This window comes from Cupressus sempervirens, chromosome 1 (assembly GCF_028749045.1).
Source record: "Cupressus sempervirens isolate cs-2001-9-10 chromosome 1, ASM2874904v1, whole genome shotgun sequence".
Classification (NCBI taxonomy): Eukaryota; Viridiplantae; Streptophyta; class Pinopsida; order Cupressales; family Cupressaceae; genus Cupressus; species Cupressus sempervirens.
The window spans coordinates 507028364-507052170 of record NC_143118.1 but is presented as its reverse complement, the minus strand read 5'-3'; the positions used below and the strand labels follow the sequence as shown (position 1 = coordinate 507052170).

Below are 23807 nucleotides of genomic sequence, written 5' to 3'. Positions count from 1 at the left end.
CTCACTATGCGATAGTGAACATCATGTTGAGAGAGTCCATGATGTCATCACGTTGAGATATTCTGTGATGGGAGTTGGATGTCATGATGAAAGATTCCATGACAGTTCATGTTGAGAGAGTCTGTGATTAAAGGCTTAACTGTGAGTCTTACAAATCTGTCATGTTGAGCAATTTCATGTTAATGTGATTCCATGAATATGAGCAATTGTTACAAGTTTTCATGTTGAGTAACTCCATGACTTATGTTTTGAATCCGTATCATCAAAATTTATCATTGACATTTTCAGTTGCAGCTTTGTGTGACTGTTCAACGAAAGATCTCTCTCTTGCTAAGAGGAAGTGTTAAAGTTTGTAGCTGCGATAGAGATCTTTATCTCTCGAAATCTAGATGTTACTATCGTTACTATCATCTTCAGCTGAAAAGGACACTTAAATTTAATTTGTAATATTAAATATAAATGACATGTGTCATTCACATGCATTGAGGCATGAATATTCGAAGAGTCATAATTAATTATAAGAGTTATGGGAGTTATGAGAATTTTGAAATGATTTCTGGGGAAGATTGTGTGAGAGTTTTTTCATCAACGTTTCGGATCATACTGTATGATCCATCATCAGGATGCCACTGAGTCACTGAGAGCAAAAAATGGAGTGCAGATCTAGGAGAGGGGATAAAAAGAGGATGGAGAGGAGGGAAGGGGCACGGATCTGCACTCCATTTTTTGCTCTCAGTGACTCAGTGGCATCCTGATGATGGATCATACAGTATGATCCGAAACGTTGATGAAAAAACTCTCACACAATCTTCCCCAGAAATCATTTCAATATTCATGGATTGTGGAAATCTGTTTGCTTTGAGTTATGAGAATCTCAAGAGACCTTCAGTTATAATGTGAAGAGTCTTTCCTATTGTTATATATTCGTATCAAGCAAAGGATATAGTACACTTGAACATTTCATTATCAATAAAGATATTTTTGTGTTGTGTGGCCGGGTTTTTCCCTTCATTTGTGAAGGGTTTTCCCAAGATAATTCTGGTTTTTCTTTGTTTCTGTTTTCTCTCTTTCTTATTGCTAGATATCTTTATGGATTTCTGGGCTCTAGTTTTGACAATCATAAACAATGTACAAAAAATCTACATTAAGATTGAAACAAAAAACTACAAACATATTCATCACGCTGCTGATAAAAGATAATGAACACAAATTTGTTTCAGAACTGATAAAGTTTACAACTTAGTGAAAATATTGTTGCAAACCTGGCTTATGTAAAAAATGTGAGCTTCTTCAAGTTTGTCATGTTCCCTTTTCCAAGATAGTGATTCTCATTACGCTATTAGCCTATATTGCCTTGGTCCCACGGGCTAACCGAGTATTCTCTGGGATCACTTCAGTTTTTGGCCTAGGCAGTTTCAATTGCTGACCAATCAAGACTGATTCAGTGGGGTTTCCAGACACGTACTATTTTGAGTAAGTCAGCAGGCTTAGTATTCTTGGCATTTTAGGGTTGGAATAGGACTGTCTTGTCAAGCCCTTTCCAGTGAGCATGCATATCCTAGTCCATCTGATCAGAGATTTTAATGCCTAAAGATCTAATTGGTTGATTAATTGAGTTTATTAATTAAGATCACATTATTAAATGTCACTTTATTATCATGAGCACTTTATCTCTTTAGAGGGAAAAGTATTATTTTCAAAAAGGGGATAAAGAAACAGAGAGGGGAAAATTAAGTCACCTGTTTGTGCTTAAAGGAGGAAGAGGGAGCTCATTTTCAGCATACTTAATTTTGTGATTTGGATTTTCATTCTCTCTCTTGGAGAGTTATTCTCAAAAGCCTCAGCTTTCAACAAGCGAGAGGACAAAAAGCCCTCAGCTTGGATAGTGGACAGAAACCCATTGTCAGTTGGAGACATCACATAGGTGTTTCACAGCATATTTGCAGGTTCATTTTTTTGTTATCCAATTTTTTTGTAGTTTTCGTATCTACAATTGGAATTACTTGGTCTTTTTGCTGAAGAATTTTAATGAAATATTATTTCTTAAAAAATATTTCTCCTACAGATTGACTGTAAATTTGTAATAACAGTTTGAGACTCATTTTGATCTGTTATATTTTGGGGTTTTTGTTGATGAAATCTGAAATGCATTGTTTAAAATTATTTGCTTAAAATTTCTGAGATTCATTCAAGGGTTTTGAGTTAATATCTGGTTAGAGATCTTACAGTAGTATCAGAGTCATGCATCCTACTAGCCAGTGAGATTACTGGAAATTGTTTATCATTTTCAAATAGTCTTTTCAAAGACAAATTTTGCAAAAATTAAAAAATTTACAGGAGATTGTCAACTATAGGTCTGAAAAATATCTCAACTCCTATCTTGCATGTACCAAGTTGCAGAAACAATCAAAAAATTATATAGTGTAAGGAACATCAAAGAGCACACGAGATTGGGAATGATGATTTTTTGAGACTAGAAAAGTTCATTAAATCAAAGATCCCTTGTGATGTGATAAATATTTGCTCTGTAACCTTTGGAAATTCAATGCGTTTGACATAAAGAGTATTTGGCAACAATGGTTGTGCATTTAATTATCCCGTCAATGGCTTCAATGGAATGAGAAATCCTTTTTTTCTACCATCAATGCTTAAGGCTCTAAGCATATTAAAAATATCATCAAATGTTGTGTGCTAGAATCATCTTTTGAAGCATATATTGAAACTTGAAATTATTATTTTTTCCGTGTATGTTACCAATCGTGGTCCTAAGGTATTGCGGAAGACTGAAAATAAAAGGTGTCGGACTCTAGTGGAACTGGAAACATTATAAATTTATTATAAATAGCAAGTCATGTTTTCCAAGGCTATACTTCAATGGAGATAAACATATATTCATAAAAATCATGGGACTCGAACTTCTGAGGAAGTTTATAACATCATATTGTTAAGCGAATGTTGAAAGAAAAACATCATATCGGCCATGTCAAATACTTGGTGAATAACATATCGTGCCGGCGATTCAACTATTGCTAAAGTATTCCAAAAAAAAATTATAAACTGGAAGTTATATCTGGGGGCCATGGGTGTGAAGGGAATATTAATATTAATCATCTAGGGAAAAACAAAACAGGCTGTTGTGAATAATCTTTCACCAAGCTTATACAGGAAGGCTTAAATTATTGGGCTGAAGATCTTAGGAAACAGTCTTGAATAGTATTAATTTGGTCATCACTTATAGCCATACTTGCAGCAGATATCTAATTGGCTGAAGGAATTCAAATATTTGATTGGGGCCGATATCACGAAGTGTAGTTGTTCGTGTGTGGGCCACTCTGTACTAGGTGATGAATATTAAATGAACTAAGCTGGTTTTTTTAGCAACAGAGAAACAACATAGTATATGCCATGGAAATTTTAAAAATAAAGTTTTTGACTCTTATTTTTCAGTGGATATTGTCCCTGGGCCTGATTCTATCAATTTGGAATATGACATTGGGCCTCTCTATGCACCTGATGATAATGAAAACGAGGATTTAAATATTTCAAACCAACTATAGTGCTTGGAAAACACATTGAAATCATTGACAGTGATGAACAAGCATTTGTGAAATAACTAAACTATAGCTAAAGACAGATGATTTAATTTGACCCTCCCATTGGCTGGGCATTGAGGGATTGCAGATAACAGATTCAGTATACATGTGAATATTTGAACACAGTAGAGCAATTGTTTCAAGCCACAAGTTTTGTCCAGGTTATCGGTAGCAGCAGAAACAAATCCTTTGATCATGTCAGCAGTTAATTGAGAAACGATTCCTGCTGGTATTAGCAAGTAAAACTTTTGGTGTATACATGGTAGGTTGCACAGTGTGCAATAGCAGAAGGATTTTCTGCATTCAGAGAGAGAGAGAGAGTTTCCTTCCATGATTTTGCCTTTACTACTGCAAGCAGCATTATTTCTGGCAGACATCTGTTGTCACATCCCACTAACTGCCACCAGATATAAATAATAGTATTGCAAGGGGAGGCGATAAGTTAAACTTACAGAAGTGTGTGGAGAATCTTGGAGATCACTATCTGCCACCAAAACCTTCATATTCACAATTGTGAGAATTCCTGTGCAATTCAAGCAGTTCCAGTCTCAGCTTTGAATTAATTATTGGCTGTTGGTTGGGTATCTGAGTTCTTGGATCTTGCATCTACAAATAAATTCAGAGATTGTTGTGAAGGGGGCATTGTTGTAGCTTCTTCCATTACAGTTAAATCATTATCAGGATGAAGTCTTAACTAGTGATTTTCTGAACTGCAACTTGTGTTTCATATGAACAAATAAAAGATTTGCGTAGAAGCCACAATGGAGTGGAACAACACATAGCAGGTACATAAGGTTGGAATAAATGTTTCATCTCTGCACATAATCAAATGCCAAGAACAGAATCATTAAAATTGGACTGGAAAAAGGTTGGAACTTTTCATACTCTGCTCACATAAATTTGCACTATTCTTTGTTAACTTAAATCTGCAAACCAGCATTCATGAAAACTATAACAGCCTACACGCCAACTGTTTGACAAAATAACAAAGCACCAATTGATGAGATTTGTGATGCAACTTTGGGTTAAGGCTAGTAGGGGACTTTTAATTTTGAAACGAAGCTCTAGTTTCTGAGAATTAGTAGCAGTCTGATCAGCAAATTATTTTAATAGATTCCTTGAAAGGAAGAGCATGTTGTCATGGGGAAAATATTACATCAATCAGCCCGAAATTTACAATTTGATGTAAGAATTTTAAGGGTTCCTCCTGAAGAAGTTCATAAGATTTCTATTGAGATTGATAAAATGCATGATTGACTTCTTCAATAGAATCACAATACTGATATTATGTCTGCTTTTGATTCTCTTAAGAAAGTGATCTGTAATGATGGGCATAGATATTTTGCATGGTCTTACTCACCTTTTCCACACTCACATTAAGCCTTCAGCTCAAGCAGCATATGAAATAGGAATGGCTTCATGTATCACTAGTGTTGAACCTACCTTGTCTCTTTCCAAAGCTATCTCTAGCATTCCTTCTTATGTTGCTCCTATTGTGACTACTTATACTCAACCATTTAATCCTCCTATTAGTAGTCTTACTATTTCTTCTCTACCTGTGAGTGTTCCACCTACTTCATTTCCTATCTCACAATCTTCATACAATAGTGTAATTTTGCAAGGTCACAACTTAAATTCCTTTAATCTGATCAATTGAATCTATTAGCCCTCATTCGATAAAATATTTTATCTTGTGACAATGTGATGAAAGAGACTCCTATGAACTTGGCCCACCATGACACGCAGCAGCTCATCATTTCCCTGCTATGTCTAAACATCATGCACCTTCAGAAAGCACACATATGTCAAACGTTGATCCACTCTAGATCAACAGTCAAGGAAGGTCAACTATAGATGCTCGTATCCTTCATACCCTCACAACAAGAAAGTGCATGTAAACATAAATTGTTGCAAAATTGCACTACCCGTAGAAATAGTCGTTTCGCACCTTCGCGGTCCTTTTGATAGTTAGGCCATAACTGTGTGCGATGGAGTGAGCAGGGAATGATCACAAGATCTCAACTTGAATCTTTGACCCATCACTAACCCCTATGAAAGAGTGAACAAAGACTTCACAATTTTGCTACCTTAACTATGGTCTAAGTTTTAACCTATGCGATCATGCGAAAACACTAGAGATCACCATTTTGCAGCATGAACCCTAGGTCAATCTTTAACTCTTGCGACGAAGTAGGCCAAAATATAAAATATGTAAGACGACATATAAAATTTGGAAGTCCTAGGCACTTGGGAAAGCTCCTCTTGCAATCTCACTACTATAATATCAGCCCAGTCAATGAATTCATCCTTCCCCAAAATGGCCTGGATGAAAAAGCACATCCAATTCTCCCAATGAAAGGCATGTTGGTTTCCTTTTACTCTGTTCAATAAGGTTATAACATCTTTGATCTTTGGTATCATGTGTTCTCTGGTAAGAGGGCATGGGAAACAAGTACCCCCTCTTGTTCTTGATATGTATGATGACTATAACAAACTTCCTTCACAGATTCACAATGGTTTACCCTTCATGGATTAAATGGACTTTCATCCAAAGCTGCAAAACAAGAATGACATGGCAAAGAAGAAGTACTATGAATTGGCCCAGGATCTTCTTGCAAAGGATTGGTAGTGATGGGAGATTACTTACAAGGGCACCGATCAATTTTTCACAATAACGATATGTATTCAAATGGGTTGCTTACCTCTATGTCACAAGGGAGTCATGCAAATACGGGTTTTCACGGTGACTGTGGTGTCAGTTGCCATTAGGTAGGTTACTTGTAAAGTCAACACATCCATAGGGGTCTTGCAGAGGTTGGATATAGTTGTGAGGTTGCAGATTCCTCCAGGGGTTTGCATCTCATTGTGGCTGATCAAGGTCAGAGCAGTTTATTTTGGAATCCAAGTATTGACAGGGTTAGCAGTATAGCTTGGGTGGGTTCCACTGATGGGCTTCACCACTTCTTGCATGGTGAAGAGGAAATCAGATTTGTGCAACAAGAGTCCGAGGATCTTCTTGGTACTATTTTGATTTCTATGGAGTCCTCGTGTGCGAGATTTGGATAGTGGGTATGGTATATATACTTCCATAGTTGATAGAGGCATGACAGGTTGGTCTTTTTAGTTTCTCTCTACTGAGATGTTCTCCCTTGTGACTCATATTGTTAGATTGCCCCTCCATTTCCAAAATGGTGGCTTGGTGATTGTGTTAGTTGGGTAGGAATTATCATCTTCATTGGCGTAGGTATTACAGGAGCTAGTTTGTCATATTATCCAAATGTCACTTTATTATTATGAGCACTTCATTTCTTTAGAGGGAAAAGTATTATTTTCAAAAAGGGGATAAAGAAACAGAGAGAGGAATATGAAGAGTCACTTGTTTGTGCTTAAAAGAGGAAGAGGAAGCTCATTTTCAGCATACATGGTGTTGTGATATGGATTTTCATTTTCTCTCTTGGAGAGTTATTCTCGAAAGCTTCAACTTTCAGCAGGTGAAACAACAGAAACCCACAAGCTTGGACAGTGGACGAAAACCCAATGTCAATTGGAGACATTGCACAAGTGTTTCACAATGTATTCCAAGTTCATTTTTTAAGATCCAACCTTGCTGTAGTTTTTGTATCTCTGATTGGTATACTTGGTCTTTTTGTTGAAGAGCTTCAATGAAATATTATTTTTGAAAATGTATTTCTGCTAGAGATTGATTGTAATAACAGTTTGAGACTCATTATTATCCATTATTTTTTGGGGTTTTCGCTGATGAAATCTGAAATGCATTGTATGAAATTATTTGTTTAAAATTTCTAAGATTCATTCAAGGGTTTTGAGGTAATATCTGATTAGGGATGTTATAAAGTTCCAGGGCTAAGCTATGGGTCCCAATTAAGAGAAAATATAACATTGTTTTCACATTTTGCTCTGCATACCCAGATGTTTATTCATTTGTTGTTGTTTGTTGCTTCTTTCTAGATTCACATCCAACACCACATGGCTACAATGCTTGTTTGGTCACTATATTAATTCACTTAGCTGTTCTTCTACAAGTACAGTAGCCTGAAACACAGATGTTTGTGTTCTTTGAGCAAACTGTGAGTTCATATGACAGCACTAGGTAAGTCCCAGCTTAGTTGTCTCTCATTCTTAGAACCAGTCAGCAAGTAATACTCGGCCAGCAAGTAATACTCGGCCAGCATAGAAACACCACCTCCTTGTAAATACAGCTCCGATGAAGACTGATAGAAAGCTCAAGACTCCTATTTGCTGATGCCTCACAACTCCTCACATTCTGAAAATTGAACCCTGGGCAACTTAAATCAATTAACACAAACACAGATTTTACCTTGTAGCTCTGAACTAGATCCAAGACCATGTGTTTCAATTGCGTCAAGATCGACAGCATAGAGGGTTTGCGTCCTCCAAGCCCAAGAGACATATTCTCCAAAGTTTCACAATTTCATTCAATCTCCAAGCATAACCAAGCATGCTGAAAGAGGCCATTTCCGTCGCTTTTATAGCATTTCCTAAGAGCTTTTTCCCTCACATTGACAATGTGGGATAAAAAAAAGTCACTTTTTGCCCCTTCCTATGATTTCGGGGGTCTTTCCCTTTTTGCGCCTATTTTAACGTGGCTGCTTTTATTGCACTTGCTTTTTCTTTGATATTTTCATGCCATGTACATGATTTTCCTTCACTTATGTCCCCAATAGCTTTTATTTATGCTTCCATTCTATTATAGAATAAAAAGGACCATTTAATAAAATATTTCCCACAAAGTATAGACTATGCATTAATAAAGTTAAATAATCAAATTTAATTTTCTGAGTAACTTTATTAACAAATAATAAATTATATCAATAATAAATAAATGATCATTCATATTTCCAATTTACCATCGACATGCCATTGTAAATAGAAGTCTAACATGCCCATAGTGATTTACTACAAATAGTATGTATGCCCAAATCTGCATCCAGACACCTCAAAGTCCCTTAAATGTCTTGGTTAGCTTATGCGACCATGGAGAAATAGGCAAATGACAAACTCATACAGCTTATGCTAAGAAGGGGCATTACAAAAAAAATATAGATAGATAGATAGATAGATAGAACTTAATCTAATGAGATGAATGAATAATTCTCTTTACTTTGAGTGTGAGTGGCTTAGACCATCATTATATCTTTATTCATTTAGCTTGGAACATAAATTTTAGATTTGGGTTAAAATACTAAGTTTAGGCCTAACAAGGATTAGACATTGGAAGTGCTAGTGTTGGCAATAAAGTTCAAAAATCTAAATTAGATTATTTAATGTACCATGCACTACTCTAAGTTCTCAACCATCACTCGAGTGCATGAGTTGGATTAGGGATCAGCATGATGCAACAAGAAAAGCAATTGAAGACTTTTTTTTTTGTGCCATTTCATTTCACACAACAAAGGGATTAATTATTCTTTATGTTTTAATTATATTGTTTGATTTCTTTCTCTTAAAATGTAAATTTAGAGGTTTGTAGAATTTAAACTTTAAATTTTTATACTAATTTTCTGTTCTTTTAGGTCTTCCTATTGGCAAAATATGGTAGATGTCAAAACTGTTTGTGAGTCAAGATTTAGAACCCCTAATGATGAGGATATAAGAACTTCATTTTGATACACAAGGTGGCCAATGTAAGGGGCGCAATCAATAATTGGACAAATAGGAGGAAGAAAACATAGTTAAATTTCTTTATTACTTTCTTAAGTGAATTTGCTTCCAAAAGTCCATCGATTTAGTGATTAAGACTTTAACTTTCTACCTTACTAACTAAACCAAAGTAACGAGACTTGCCACGAGTCGAGTGAGTCTCCCGAGTTGGCAAGTCATGGAAGGCTTGCCAGGTCAAAAAGACCCGTGACCCGAGCTCGGTGGGTCAGGGAGTGTGACTCGCCTGACTCGCGAGTCAAGTCATGACTCATGGGTCGCCGCGGCAGTCAAAGTTCAGGCAAGTTAAAATATAAAAAATTGCTTAATTTTTTAATATATTTTTAGGTTCTTTTTTATGCCTAAGACCCTAAAAGGGATTTCATAACACTGTATTGTGAGAAAAAGAAAGAAAGAGAGAGGAAGAAGAGAAAGAGAATGTCATTGTTTTGCAACCAGCTAAAAGGAAGAGGAGAAAAGCTTGCATTTGTGACATTGGAGCAACTATACGCTTGCATTTAGATCATCAAGGAGTTTATAGGAGCTCTTCTCAACACTTCTCAACGCATTTCAAAGAGGTAAGAGTTGATTTTTTAGATTTTGATGATTTTTTCTCTATGCTTATGGGTTTTTTGGATGAATTTTTTTGGTATGTTTATGGGTTTTGTTTTACTTTAGATCTTCATAAAATACAATACTTAAATGGTAATATTTGGTCTAAAATGTCTTATTGCAGCAACCTTTACATTTTTCCTTACTCATAATGGCTCCTGGAGGTTAAAAAACCCAAGCTCTCTAAAAGCAATAAAAAAGATGAGTGTTGGAAGTACACCATAGACTTTCCGGGTAGAGGTAGAACTCAAACAAAATGCTTATTTTATAAAGACATTAATAGTGGGGGGATAAATAGATTGAAATACCATATTGTTGGCATACATGGTCATGATGTTGAGCCTTGTAAAGTTGCAACTCTTGAGGCTCAATGTTTTTGTTATGTTGCCTTAGAATAATATGAACAAGAAAAGGAATTAAAACAAAAACAATTAGCAGAGTTAGCTCAGATTGGTTTCAATTCCCTTTCACACTCATTTATAAACGTTTCTGTATCTAGTTTTACACCCCTAGGTTCAATAGGTTGTGTTGGAGAAGGTGCTTCCCTTCCCCCCTATTGTCCTAGTGCTTCTGCTAGTTGTACTTCTTATACATCTATTCCTTGCACTGCTAATGATGTTGCCCCTGCTAGTAGTACTGGCTTTACCTTTCATCCTAGAGTCAGAAAATCTAGGTTGGACAATTTTTTTGTACCACGTTCCACTCCTGGTGCACAACTCTCACTTGAGAGCTTGGTCTGGAATAGGGAGATCCATAAAGCCGGAATAAGAGCAATTTGCAAGTTTTGGTTTTTCTACAACATTCCATTTATAGCAGCCAGGTACTTCAACTTCATTTATATTTGATTGTTTTACGTTTTAAACTTTTAAATTTTAAATTCAATTTTATAATTTTAACTTGATGTTGAAAATTTGAAATATGCTAATTAAAATGTTTTTATAAATGTAATAGACTCCTTATTGGTAGAGGGTGATTAATGCGGTTTCCATCTATGGTGCGGGGTTTAAAGCCCCCACTAAAGATGAGTTGAGTGCCCCCCTCTCACTAGAAATGGTTGAGGAGATGAAACTTGATTTGGAGGACCATAGAAAGATTTGGAGCGAAAGGGGGTGTACCATTATGACGGATGGATGGACAGATAGGAGGAATAGGACCCTCCTAAATTTTCTTGTTTCTAGCGGAGGTAATTCATCATTCTCTACTTCTCGAATTCTAAAATTTAATGTATTATTAAATAACTAAAATTTTGTTTTATTGACTATTCAATAATAATTATTTTGTTTAATTTTCACTTTTAGGATCCACCATGTTTTTTAAGTCTATAGATGCTTCCTCACATGTCAAAAATGCAAAATTCTTATGTGAGGCTATTGAGGTCATAAGGGAGGTGGAGGAAGAGAATGTTGTCCAAGTGGTGACTGATAATGTAGCTAATTATGTTGTTGCAAGTAAAAATTTAACTTCTAAGTTCTAAAAAAATCATTTTAGTTTTTCATTAAATTTTGAAAATTAAAAGTTCTTTAATACATCAAAAAATTTAATTATTTACTAACTAATTTAAAATTGCTACAAGAAAACTTTTGATGGAGAGACACCCAAGAATCTTTTGGACTCCATGTCCGGCCCATTGCCTCGACCTCATGTTAGAGGATATTGGTTAGCTTGGATGGGTGAAATCATGTGTTGCTAAGGCCAAAAATCTTTGCAAGTTCATCTATAATCATGCCTTGGTCCTCAGCATTACGAGAGAATACACAAAGGGAAAGGACTTGGCTCGTCCTGGTATCACAAGATTTGCCTCTGATTTTATCCCACTAAAATCCTTGCTGAGTTCAAAGTTAGCTTTGAGGTGCATGTTTGTTGGTCCACAATGGAGTTCCTCCTCCTTTGCCACCATCCCTACAAGGATAGATGCAACAAAATGCTTTTATGATGAAGACGGTTTTTGGGAGCCATGTATGGAGATTGTGGAGGTAATTTTAAATTTTAAAAACTTAACTCTTAAAATTTTATAAATTAATTTATCTCATACATATTTTTGTTTTATTTTCATTGTGCAACTTTGCAAAGTTTCATCATTCACTAAATTGTTTTTTTGTTTAATTGTTTTTTAGATCACTGAGCCCCTTGTAGCCCTTTTACGAGTTGCTGATGGGGAGAAGCCCACTATGGGCTACATATATGAGGGCATGGATAGGGCCAAGGAGGCTATTAAGGCCAAATGTGTACGAGTTGAGGACAAGTATGGCCCTATTTGGAACATAATTGATAGGAGATGGAAAAATCAGCTTCATAAGCCCATCCACACAGCAGCCTATTACCTCAATCCAGCATACCGTTTCCGTGAAGATTTCAAGGCAAATGAAGAGGTTCTTAGTGGCCTATACACTGTGATATTGAAGATGGCCACTAATACCACAGATATATTGCTTGAGATGGATGCCTATAATAATGCATCAAGGCCCATTTTTTCAAGTCAAATTTGCAAAGAAGGCCGTACAAAATTGCAGCCAGGTAAAAATTGCAACTTAAGCCTTATAGGCTTATACAATCTAGTTTCTAAATTTCTAGCTTTAAATTTCAAATTTTGAAATGAGACTAATATTTTTTCTTTTCCTTTTTTCAAAATTCAGATAGATGGTGGCAAATGTTTAGGCCTTCAACCAAAAACCTTCAGAAAATCACCATTTGCATAATGAGCCAGCCAAGTAGTGCTTCTGGATGTGAGCACGACTGGAGCATGTTCGAGCATATCCACTCAAAGAGGCGCAACAGATTGTTTGTGGAGAAAATGAATAAGCTAGTCTTTGTGCATTAGGACCAAGGAGATTTTATATATCTATGTTTTACTTTTCTAATATTTCCTTCAACTATTGTTTAGTATTTAGCAATTTACCTTTGTAGTATTGTACTTAATCAATGTATGTTCAACTTTTAAGTATGTGCATTATGATCAAATTACCTTCTATTTAATGATGTTATTGTGTCTTTAAGCTTTATTCAATAATGGGTGCATGGAATGTTCCTTAAATCCTAAAAAATCTCAAAATTTCGAGGCTTTTTCACTTTGTTGAGTCCGAGCCGGGTCACGAGTCAAGTTACCCTTGCCGAGTCCGAGTTGGATCCGAGTCACGTTACTTTGAACTAAACAAACCATTTTCAATTTTTTCCTTCACTTGATATTTATTGATGCTTTAGGAAACACAAAAAATGGTGAATTATGTCCATGTCTTTTGGAGGGACCTTTGGTTGAGGAGGGTGAGAATAGTATTATGCAAATACTTACAAATAATGCAGAAAAATATGTTACTGCAAGTAAATTTCTCATGGATAGGTGCCCATCCCTATTCTTAACCCATTGTGTTATTCATTGCCTTGCCCTCATATAGGAAGCTCTTAGCAAATTCACGTGGATTGAAGCATGTGTGGAGCATGATAGGAACATTTGTAAATACATACATAAAATCACTTGGGTCTTCTACCTGCTGAGGAAATACATGGACAAGGAGTTCGCCTGTCCAAGAATAATCTACTTTTCAACAAACTTTATCATGTTATACTCTATGATTCAGCCAATGATTTCTCTAAGACGCATATTTATTAGCAATTATTTATATCATCGCATGTTAAAACAAATGAAAAGATTGATGTGATTGACTGGTTTTCAAAGACCAGTACTTCTAACTTGCAATGGATGAGATCATAGAGATAAGCTCATATTTCAATTCTATTTTTGTTAAATACTCCATTCAATTTGTTTCTTTTTGTCCACACTTATGTTATTGCTTAACAATAGTTTCACAAAGCCTTTAGTTGTTTCCTTTGAGTTGTTGACAAGCCGAAGCTTGCAACAAGCTATATATATGAGGGCACTGATATGGCCAAGGAGGCCATTAGATTCATTTATGTTGAGATCAAGGATAAATATCAAAGTTGCACAAATACAAGTATGGCATCAGATACAAATACAACCATTTTTAAGACCCCAATATGGATATGCTTGGATACGACATGCATAAAAAAACAAATACACATTTTTTACACAATTTTCTAAGTTATTACTTGATATTTTCATTACTTCAAAAGCAATATAAACATATAATTGCTAAGTACATTATTATAAGTTGATTTAAATATTTAAAATATTCAAGAAATGGCAGAGTTGCTTTGAAGATAACCCCAAAAATGGGTAGCTGAAATAAAAAAACATTTCATTTGTTTTCCTTATTTGGCGTAGGTTTTTGTTTATGCCAGCTAAAAAAATTGCATGATTGAATTTTATTTTAAATTAAGGAAAATTTATGTCAATTTTTTTTTAAATCAAATCGCATAGTATTTGGCACAGTTGAAAAAATAAGGATTTTTAGGCATGTGGGTAGGGAATCCAATGTGTATCAATGTCATATCCTATCTGTAATACAAATGATAATACGCATGCCCAAGGAAGGGCAAAGAAGTTTCTAGCAGCTCTAATTAATACCATCTAATTAGAAACATCATCAATCAACAATGACACCTTCAACTTCACAATCTTTTACATGTAATTGCCTATTTATTGAATCTAGTGTTCCAGTTACATTCATATTTCAACAAAATGAAAATGTTTTAAATGGGCTCTACACAATTGTATAGAGCAAATGGTCTTAATCCTCTATTTGGAGCTATAATGATCTTTGAAATTGGGATCTACAGAGTTGCACAAGAGGATCTCTTTGCAAGGCAACTCAGATCACATTGCAGCCAAATAAAAATTTATTAAAACTGTGACTTACAATTAAAAATTTAAAAGTTTCTCTTTTTTATGTTAATGTTGAAATCCAAAATTTTACAATGAGATTGAGTTTATTATTCTTATTTCAAATGCGTGGTGGAAGAGCTTTGGTGCTAAGTTGTCAAACTTACAAAAGATTACAATTTTGTCTTGAGATCACAATTGAAGTATGTTTCAGCAGTTACTCTGAAGCTCAACAGGTTGTCAATGCAATAGTTGAAAGATCTTATTTATATTCATTTTAATTTTCACCTATGTCACAAACAAATCGTGGTCACCAGCTTATCTCCCACCACTTCGAAGGAGGTTGATCCACAATTAAATTGTATTCCCAAGGTTGAGGATCTCATCTTCCATAAGGAAGACCATGCATAGGTTGATCAAGAGTACCTAGAGAGAGAGGTAGTAACCTAATAGAAGAAGAAGATAGAGCACAAGTAGACCCCTTGGATGTTTGTGGCATTGATACATAGACAACATCATGGTTGTATTATCATCAAGAACATATCCCAGATGCTCATGCTAGGATTTTCCATATAACTATGAATGTTAGGATGAGTGATACAAGATCCTCTACGCCATAGACTTTTAGTTTCGATATTTTTTTTTCCTTAAATGGACTTATAATCCATGAGTTTTACATATACCTAGCAATATTTATACATCTAAATATGTTGATTCCTTCAACTCAAACTCACTTTGATATTCATGACTCGTGTATTTGTGCATGTGATCAATGTAGCTTCTATTTGATTAGTTTATTGTAGCTTTAAAGTTTATTTATTAAAAGATGCATGATGAATGTTTTAAATCCTTAAAAATCTCTATGCTTTAGGTTTTTTCAATTTATCAATTCATGGCTGAGTTTGAACACTGAGTTTGAGCTCAAGTCTAAGTCAAAAATCAGCTTGCCAAATCTGAGTTGAGTCCAAGTCCATGTCTTGTAACACTAATTTGACCCAAATTTTAGTGATTTTGATCTGATTCCAAGTTTTTCTAACATTTGGGAATTTCACCAAGATTTGACAAGTTTATGTCCTGTCACCAAGTCCAAGACAAATTTGGGCCTGCTAGTTTTGTCAAGCCACAAGTTTTTTATTTATGATCCCCAGTCAGCATTTTTACATTATTTCTATTTTTTATAATACATTTTATAAATACAAATGTTGTATTTTTTATCTTCAATTTCAACAGGTTGCAAGTTCTTCAAGTGAGCAAAATCGGTGTGCATACTCCTATATCAACTCAATTAAGCACAACCAGTTCGCAGCCAAAAAAACAAGAAGACTTGATCTACGTGCATTCCAACTTCCACTTCTTGTCACATAAGAAAGTAGACTACACTGAAAGGGGAATGAAGAAACGGGATGTAATCTTTAAGCGTGTCAACTTGGATGGTTAAGATCGGAACTACAATTGCTTGTGGTTCAAATGAACCAAATGCTGAAATGATGATTTCAGTGAAAAGCAACATGAAAATTACTTATTCTGTTTTGTACTAATCTGACATTATTAATTATCATTATCACTATCAGCTATGTTTTTCAATTCTAAATTCCTTTTGCAATTATACACACACACACATATGTGGTAAAACCATGACCAAATGTACCAGGCCCAGGAAAATAATTGACAGCACCCAAACGAACAACTTAGGTAGAAACTCTTAGCTATTCAAAGCTTAAAATATTAACAGATTCTAATATTTATGAATGTAAGATGCCCAGTGCCAAAGTTACATCAAAAAGCCTAAGACAAATGGAATAAATTATTTTCTATCAGTCATTTTAATATCAGTGTTTCAGTCAATTACAATTCCTAAGAAAGAACATTTTATACATTTAATGATGTAAAGACTTACCACTAACATCTGTGAAATGCACCATGGTTAATGGCATCATTCTATCTTCTTGTCCTTCTTAGCACTTGATTGATGGTAGGCAAGTATCTGTGAAACTAATATTCCATTCATGAAGATACCAAGTACACTGCCAGCAATCACTTTCGAGTGTTAAGGGATCAAATCACAGGAAACAAATTTAAACATTGTCAATTTGCTTTCTTATACAAAAGGCACATAAATACCAGTCTGCTAGAATCTCGAAGCATGTAAGAAGAACATATGCAAGACCTGATGATAGTAGAGAAACAAAGCCACATTTGTCTGCCTCAATCTAATCAAGCAATGAAAATCTTCGGCATTTATGATGAGAACCAGCAGATATGGAGGTTTGGCAATGAAAATCTTTGGCATTTATGATGAGAACCAGCAGAGAAGGAGGTTTGGCAAATGATATGAAGTTAAATCATATGACACAACTCTAATCCTCAGATTCACAATTAGAGAACAGAAAATCAAAAAACATTCTTTAGGCGTTTGGTTATAGATTGGCCTGTAAGCATGGTCTAGACTCTACACAAATATGACAAAACTTCAAAATAGATTCCTGATCATGATGCAAAAAAAATTATCTTACTCAATGAACTTCTTTGGGATTTGTAACAAACTGTGACAAATTTGATTTATTAACAAAGCTGGCAATGCTGCAACCACAGAGACTACCCATGTTTCTGCTAGCTTTACTCTTCAGCCCATTACCTTCTGTGAGGATAGCAGAAAAGTGGAAACTTCCCCCATCACTATATCCTCCCTAGCCAAAGATAAACTTAAGGTTTTTACTAACCCTAGGGTTTCGCAGGATGATAACCAGGCACAGAATGCTAAAGAGGAAGCTAAGAAGGTGGAAGCAGATAATAAGGAAGAGACCGAGGAGCAATTGGAGGCATATGCCAAATTGGAAAAGAGGGTTAAATCTTTAGAGGAAGGGTTCTTCCCCTTCTCTAAATTTGCCCTTAAGGTCACCCACGCTGCTGCCACTACCCTACAATTGCTGGCTCAGGAGAAGGAGGACACTGGAATGAATACGGAGGATCATAAGCTCCTCTTTAAATTCCTTGTGGATGACTGGGCTCGGATTCTGCTCGCTGCGAAGGGAAAGGAGAAAACTGTTAATTAAGTTTTCTAGATTTTGGGGATCCTCGGATCCAAAATTGTATGTTTATATGCTGGTTCTGGTTTTGCTGGTTTTCAGCTGTTGCTCAGACTTGGGTAGGCATGGTTATGTCAATAGTTTTTATGATGAACTCTCGTAATTTGATGGACTTATTGGATTGCTACTATAGTTTAGGTGGTTTTCTTCATATTATTATGCTGGTTGGTAACATGCATATGTTTTACTATGGCTTAGTGGAACTTTACTTCATTCTGTTAAGGTTCTCTACTGGTCTCTACTGGTAATGTGCTAGTATTGGTAATGTGTTGGTTACCAGTTTTTTGGTTGTAAGGGCCGACCCCCTTGTTTTTTGTTGCTTTTTATTTCAAAAACAGTTAATTTTTTTTGGGCACTCTATATGTTTAGTGAACCACATACAAGCTATCTAACCTTTGACCATTATGCATATGTTAATTTCATTTCAAGTGTAACAGTAATAGAACACAAACAAGACAGGAATGGAGGAACATTGCACAAATACAAAGAGAATTGCTGATAAGCATGAAACAAAAGTATCTAGGTGCAGTCTTGGAAGTAAACCATTGTTGATAGAAAACAAAAGGAATAGGTGAGCCCTCCCAAGAAGAAATTAATATAGGATTATAGACTGAATTAAGCCAAATGCAGATAATTTAATAATCTAGAAAGTTTAATAGGAAGCCGAATAAAGAAGCTAACCACTACCTAGAAAAACTGAAGTTCCTTTCATATCAAGAATTGATATGAAACATGAAAACAAGACTCGGAGTAACAGAACTAGTACACTAAGAATTGTTACAGCTTAGATGATAGCACAATATTTGAATCATCTTATGGAGGTCCATTGGGGTAGATGAAAGCAGCAATAGATTGCCAGAATCTATTGTAACATGAAATTAAGGGTGGCAGTTCTTACTAACAAAAAGAATGAATTTGATCAAGCACAAAGATCAGCACACATATAACCATAAGTAAAATGGTATGTTTTGCATGTCACTAACGAATGGCAGTGAATTCATCCATGCATGTATCAAAAGCTTTTGACTGAAGATGACTTTAATATAGCAATGTCATGCGGGTCACATATTAATTGTAACAAGTCTTTGGGCAACCCTTGGGGGATTTACAAAAACACCGAACAGAACCAAGCACTGACCAAAGGGGAGTTAAAAAGGGTTTACTATATTGTATGCCCTCTATAATCTTCTCACAAAATCAATAAACAATGGCTATGGCACTAGTCACAAAAAGAAACAAAGAAAGTTTCTACACATCCACAAATCACCCAAGTACGTCAATAGGACTCAAGAACTACAACAGGAAAGCAAGAGAGCTAAAAGGACTCCAACGACTAAAGCATAATGAAGGATTAAAGCATAATCTACTATATGTGAGTCAAATGTGTAACCAAGGGCACACCTTCACATTTCATTCGAGAGGATGTAAAATAATTATTGTCACACCCCCCTTTGATACTGCTATGTTTCATGGCTCATAATATTTTATGACCTAGTTGATTTGCTTTTACTTTAACAGTGGTTTTGTAAACGTGCCCTAAGCGGGTTGAAATTAGTAAAACTGTGGTTTTAATGCCATAAGTGGTATTATACTATACAATGGTTTAAGTTTTGTGCCCTAAATGATTTTATATGGACTAAACCCTGGTTTGGCAAGTTGTGCCCAGGCGGATTCCGGTTTCCAAAGCCAAGGATATTATGTGATTGGGAATTACATGATTTTAACTTCATTTTGATGTGTAATAATTGTCAGCCGACTGGATGGTCTTAGCGGTGTTTCTTTAGCAGACAGAATGATTGTCGTCAGTGTTTTGTATTTTGTAGCTGACGGGTAAATAGTTTGTAGCGGACATAATGTTTGTGGCCGACAGACTCCTCCCGGAAGGTTTGGCGGATAGTATTTATATCCCGTCTGGGATCATTGTAAAGGCGGAATTATCATCTTCAATTATTCATCTTATGAAGCATAATGTAATGTTTAGCATATGCGAATATAATTTTGCTATTCTGTTCCATTGTCTGTATGCGTTGATTTCTTTACCAGTACAGTAAACATTTGGCGTCGTTGCCTTATGAACCTGGAAGGTGGGAGGAATGAAGATTAATGCCAAATCAGCTTAACAAGGATCGGAATAAGGTCAAGGGAAAAGATGGAATCCATACTACGCAAGAGAATTTAATTCTGGCACAGCAAGCCGAACGTCGACGGAGATTTCAAAAGAGTTCCGACGGAAACCGAAGCACAGAAGATTTGTTGGAGAAAACTCGGCAGCGGGTGGAATTGGTGGAAGAAGCACGGGAGGATTTTTTGAATTTGTGTTTGTAGAGGGAAGAGAATCAAGACGGAAGAGTATCGACTCGCACGGCTCGGAGTGCCGACAGAGCAAGAGCGTGGAGTGAACTCTTCGTCCGGGATATACTTCCACAGGGGATAACTTCAGAACACCCTTCTTCACCAAGGTTCGCAGTTGTTGAGTTTGACAGTGTGGGAAAACAGTCTGACGGTGTAGGAGTGCAGTCTGTCGGTGTGGGAAAGCAGTCCGTCGGTGTGGGAGTTCAGACCTCCGGTGTCGGAGTTCAGACTGCTGGTGTGGGAGTGCAGACCTCCGGTGTGGGAGTTCAGACCTCCGGTGTGGGAGTGCAGACCACCAGTGCGGGAGTGAAGAGCGCCAGTGTTGCAGGACCGAGCAACGCCTGTTTACAGAAACCAATTGTGATGGCGGGACCAAAAGAGAAACTGCTGAAGTTCAATGGCGATGGTACGGCCGATCCCATTCGACATTGCAAAACATGTGAAACGATCTGGAAGGCAAATGGGATAACTGATGAAGACGACTGGATGAGGCAATTTTCGGCCACCCTACGAGGCGAAGCAATTGATTGGTTCACTAATACAGATCCACAAAAGCTAAACAATTGGGATAACATTAAAAAGGAGTTTCTGGCAGAATTTAAACTGTTGCGGTATGATAATGAAATTGTAGCAAAGATCTTCAATACTAAGCAGGGTAAGAACGAAACCGTTCGCATTTACGCCAGGAAATTAAAAGATTTGATAAATAAAATGGAAAGTAAGCTAGCAGACGGACTTTAGAAAAGATGGTTCATGGAAGGCCTACGTTCGAAGTTGTGAAAGAAAATGAAAATTGCGCCGCCGTCGTCATACACGGAAGCTTATAACAGAGCATTGGATCTCGCAAGTGAGCAGAAAACGAAGAAGAAGAACAATAGCTCATCTGATTCTGATGACGATGAGCCTACCGGAGAAGATAGCAGCGACGATGAAGGCAGTAGCAAGAAGGTCCGCGCCTTACAGAAAGACATGATCCGCATGATGGAGTTTAAAAACATGCAGAAGGAGCCAAAAGGCAGTGAGCTGTGGTGCACGGAGTGTAAGGCCGACGGTCATACTAAAAGATCGTGTCCAAAGAACCAATTCTGTGACATTTATCAGATCATGGGCCATTTGACAAAAGAGTGCCCCTTTAACATGAAGACAAGAGGATCTCCGCAGGTGCTTCTTACACAAGAGGCTTCCCCGTCGAACAGTAGCAGAAATACGAATAGTGCAAGTGCCACATCTGAAGGGTACAGGAATAATAATAGAGGGCAAAATAACAACAATGCGAACAATAACAATAATAATGGGAACTGAAGTCAAACCCAGTATGATGCAAATGGACGGCCGATCGTTCAGTGCCGAGCATGTAATTTGTGGGGGCATTTTGCACGGGATTGTACAGCGGCAAACACACCGAAATTATTATGCAGATGGTGCAGACCCGGCGATCACGAAGATTCCAAGTGTCCAAAGTCTGGAGTAAACTTGATCACTGTCAGCATGGATGTAGAGGAGGTTCTGGCAATTACACGGAGGCAAGCAGAGGAAAAGAGAAAATTGGGGGAAGTGCAGGCGGAAATTGCAAAGGCATCATCGGCAGGGACATCTCAGTTGAAGGACATCACCGGCACCTGGCAAGGAACTTCGCAGAACAAAACATTGTACGGAAAATCTTACAAACGGAGATACCGGTCAAGATCAGTGACCTTCTCACAATGCCCCAGTTACGGACGGTCATTCTGAATCATACACCATTTTCGGAAGCAACGGAGGACACAGGAAAGGACAGTAGGGAAGTGATGACAACAGACCCAATGCTACTAGCACTTACATCCGGACGGCATCCGGCGGTCATCGAGATGGGGATTTTGAAAAATGTTCTGACAGACACAATTGTTGATGGAGGGTCCGGTGTAAATGTATTGCCGGAGGATACTTGGAAGAAGTTGGGAAAGCCAACGCTGTGGCCACCTACAATTCAGTTGCTCACGGCAGACCAACATGGAATCAAACCGTTGGGAATCTTGAAAGTGCAACCGGTAACTATTGGAATGCAACCATTTTTATTGGATTTTGTGGTCATTCCATTGAAAAGAAAAGGATATGATGCTATTCTCGAACAGACTTGGTTGGTGCAAGCAAAAGTAAAACATAATTGGAAACGAAGTACCCTATCAATGGAGCACGGAGGCAAAAAATTCATAATTGACTTGCACACACAAATGGTAGGTGAGGAGGCAGCATCGTCAGACTCAGAAGGTGAAGGCGACAGTGACGATGAAAGAAATGACGACGAAGGAAAGAGGAGAATGGAACCAGACGAAGAAGGAATATTGAGACTAGACGAAGGATCGAATGACGACGACCTAGACTCAGTGAATGGTCTTTACCATTGGCAAATAGAAGTCTACGAACTCTTTCCGAGTTGTAATATGCTAAGGGTCGACAAAGGTGAGAAAAAGGAGGAAAATGAGTGTCCGGAGAAATACAGAGAAGCAGATGACACAAAGGAGGTTATGGCTGAAGAAGGGAAGGACATACAATACAGACCCAGAAAAAAGAAAAATTCCATCGTCCGGTACATGGTAAACGGACCACACAAGAAGAAAAGAATGCATTGCACCATAAAATTAGTTGAAGGGTGCCGACAACAAGGAAATAAGTTAGATGTGCGATGACCGCAGGCACAGTGGGCAACGGAGGTGACAGAACAGACGTAAGGCCTAGCATGACAAACATCTCAAACTCAACAAGTTTCTGCCGGGGCAGTTGGTACTCAAGTACGACGGTCGGGATGAAATTAAACAGGAAAGGTTTAAGGCAAGATGGGTTGGACCATATCAGACCCGAGAGGTCGGCGACAATCGGGTGATAAAATTGGAGACATTGGACGAGCAAGAGATGCCTTCGATAGTCAACGAATTTAAATTGCAAATATATGGTGCCAAGAAGACTCCGTCGCTGTCACAGAATGGCCAGCTGACTCCGTCGTCGTTGCAGAATGGCGACGCCTGGAGGCAAAATTGAGGTGTTGTCTTTCTATTTTATTTTATTTCTGTCAAAAAGAAAAAAAAATTGAAAAATAAAAAAAACTAAAAAAATAAAAAGCCTCTGCGGGAGGTGTCCCGCGGGCACCTGTCCGTGGGAGGTGTTCCGCGGACCTCCTCTACGAGAGGTGCCCCACAGGCACCTGTCTGCGGGAGGTGTTCCGCGGACCTCCTCCGCGGGAGGTGCCCCACGGGCACCTGTCCGTGGGAGGTGTTCCACGGGAGGTGCTCTGCAGGCACCTGTCCGCAGTAGCCTGTCCAGAGGTCCTCTTTCCACGGGTTATTCACGCCGTTTTCAAGCTCAGAAGCTCGTGTTCGATTCCCTCCTTTAACTTACTGCCGCACTCTGAGTTCCATGCGGGTTGTCTCTCCTTTTTGATCTGCTATGGAATAATTTTTTGCCTTATTTGCGGAGGTCGGATTCAAGATTCCTCCTGTGGTTATCTGCTTGTCGGAGGTCGGAGGTCGGTGGGAAAGGCATGCTTGGTTACGGCATAATTTTGTTGGCCTCTTCCGCGGGGTAACAAATGGAGGAAACTCATTAAAAAAAAAAAAAACCGACAACAGATTCAAATTGTTCAGAATGAGTTACAGACGATGCCAAAGGAAAAGGGACGCATCCGTGGTTGCCAGAAAGAGTGTAGAATCGGCAGAAAATGACAAAGATGGTGTGCTCCGTGCATTTCTGTGTGGGTTGCGAAGTGCTAATTTGGTC

At 37.4% G+C, this 23807-nt stretch overlaps 1 protein-coding gene across 3 annotated transcripts in view; it reads right to left on the bottom strand.

Annotated features, from left to right (window-relative positions):
- The window catches only part of LOC149578454 (mannose-P-dolichol utilization defect 1 protein homolog 2-like), a 110128-nt gene that overhangs the window by 31573 nt on the left and 54748 nt on the right, over window positions 1-23807 (bottom strand). Inside the window, exons 8-9 of one of the 3 annotated variants that reach the window (XR_016364464.1) lie at window positions 16517-16656; window positions 4046-4408 (exon numbers count right to left, since the gene is read on the bottom strand). Coding sequence is in view for 1 of the 3 variants with exons in the window: in XM_089829216.1 (XP_089685342.1) it covers window positions 16553-16656 (104 nt within the window). In the remaining 2 variants the exon portion in view is untranslated. The remainder of the gene's footprint in view (window positions 1-4045; window positions 4409-16516; window positions 16657-23807) is intronic. The other 2 variants (XR_016364463.1, XM_089829216.1) reach the window with 2 other exon arrangements.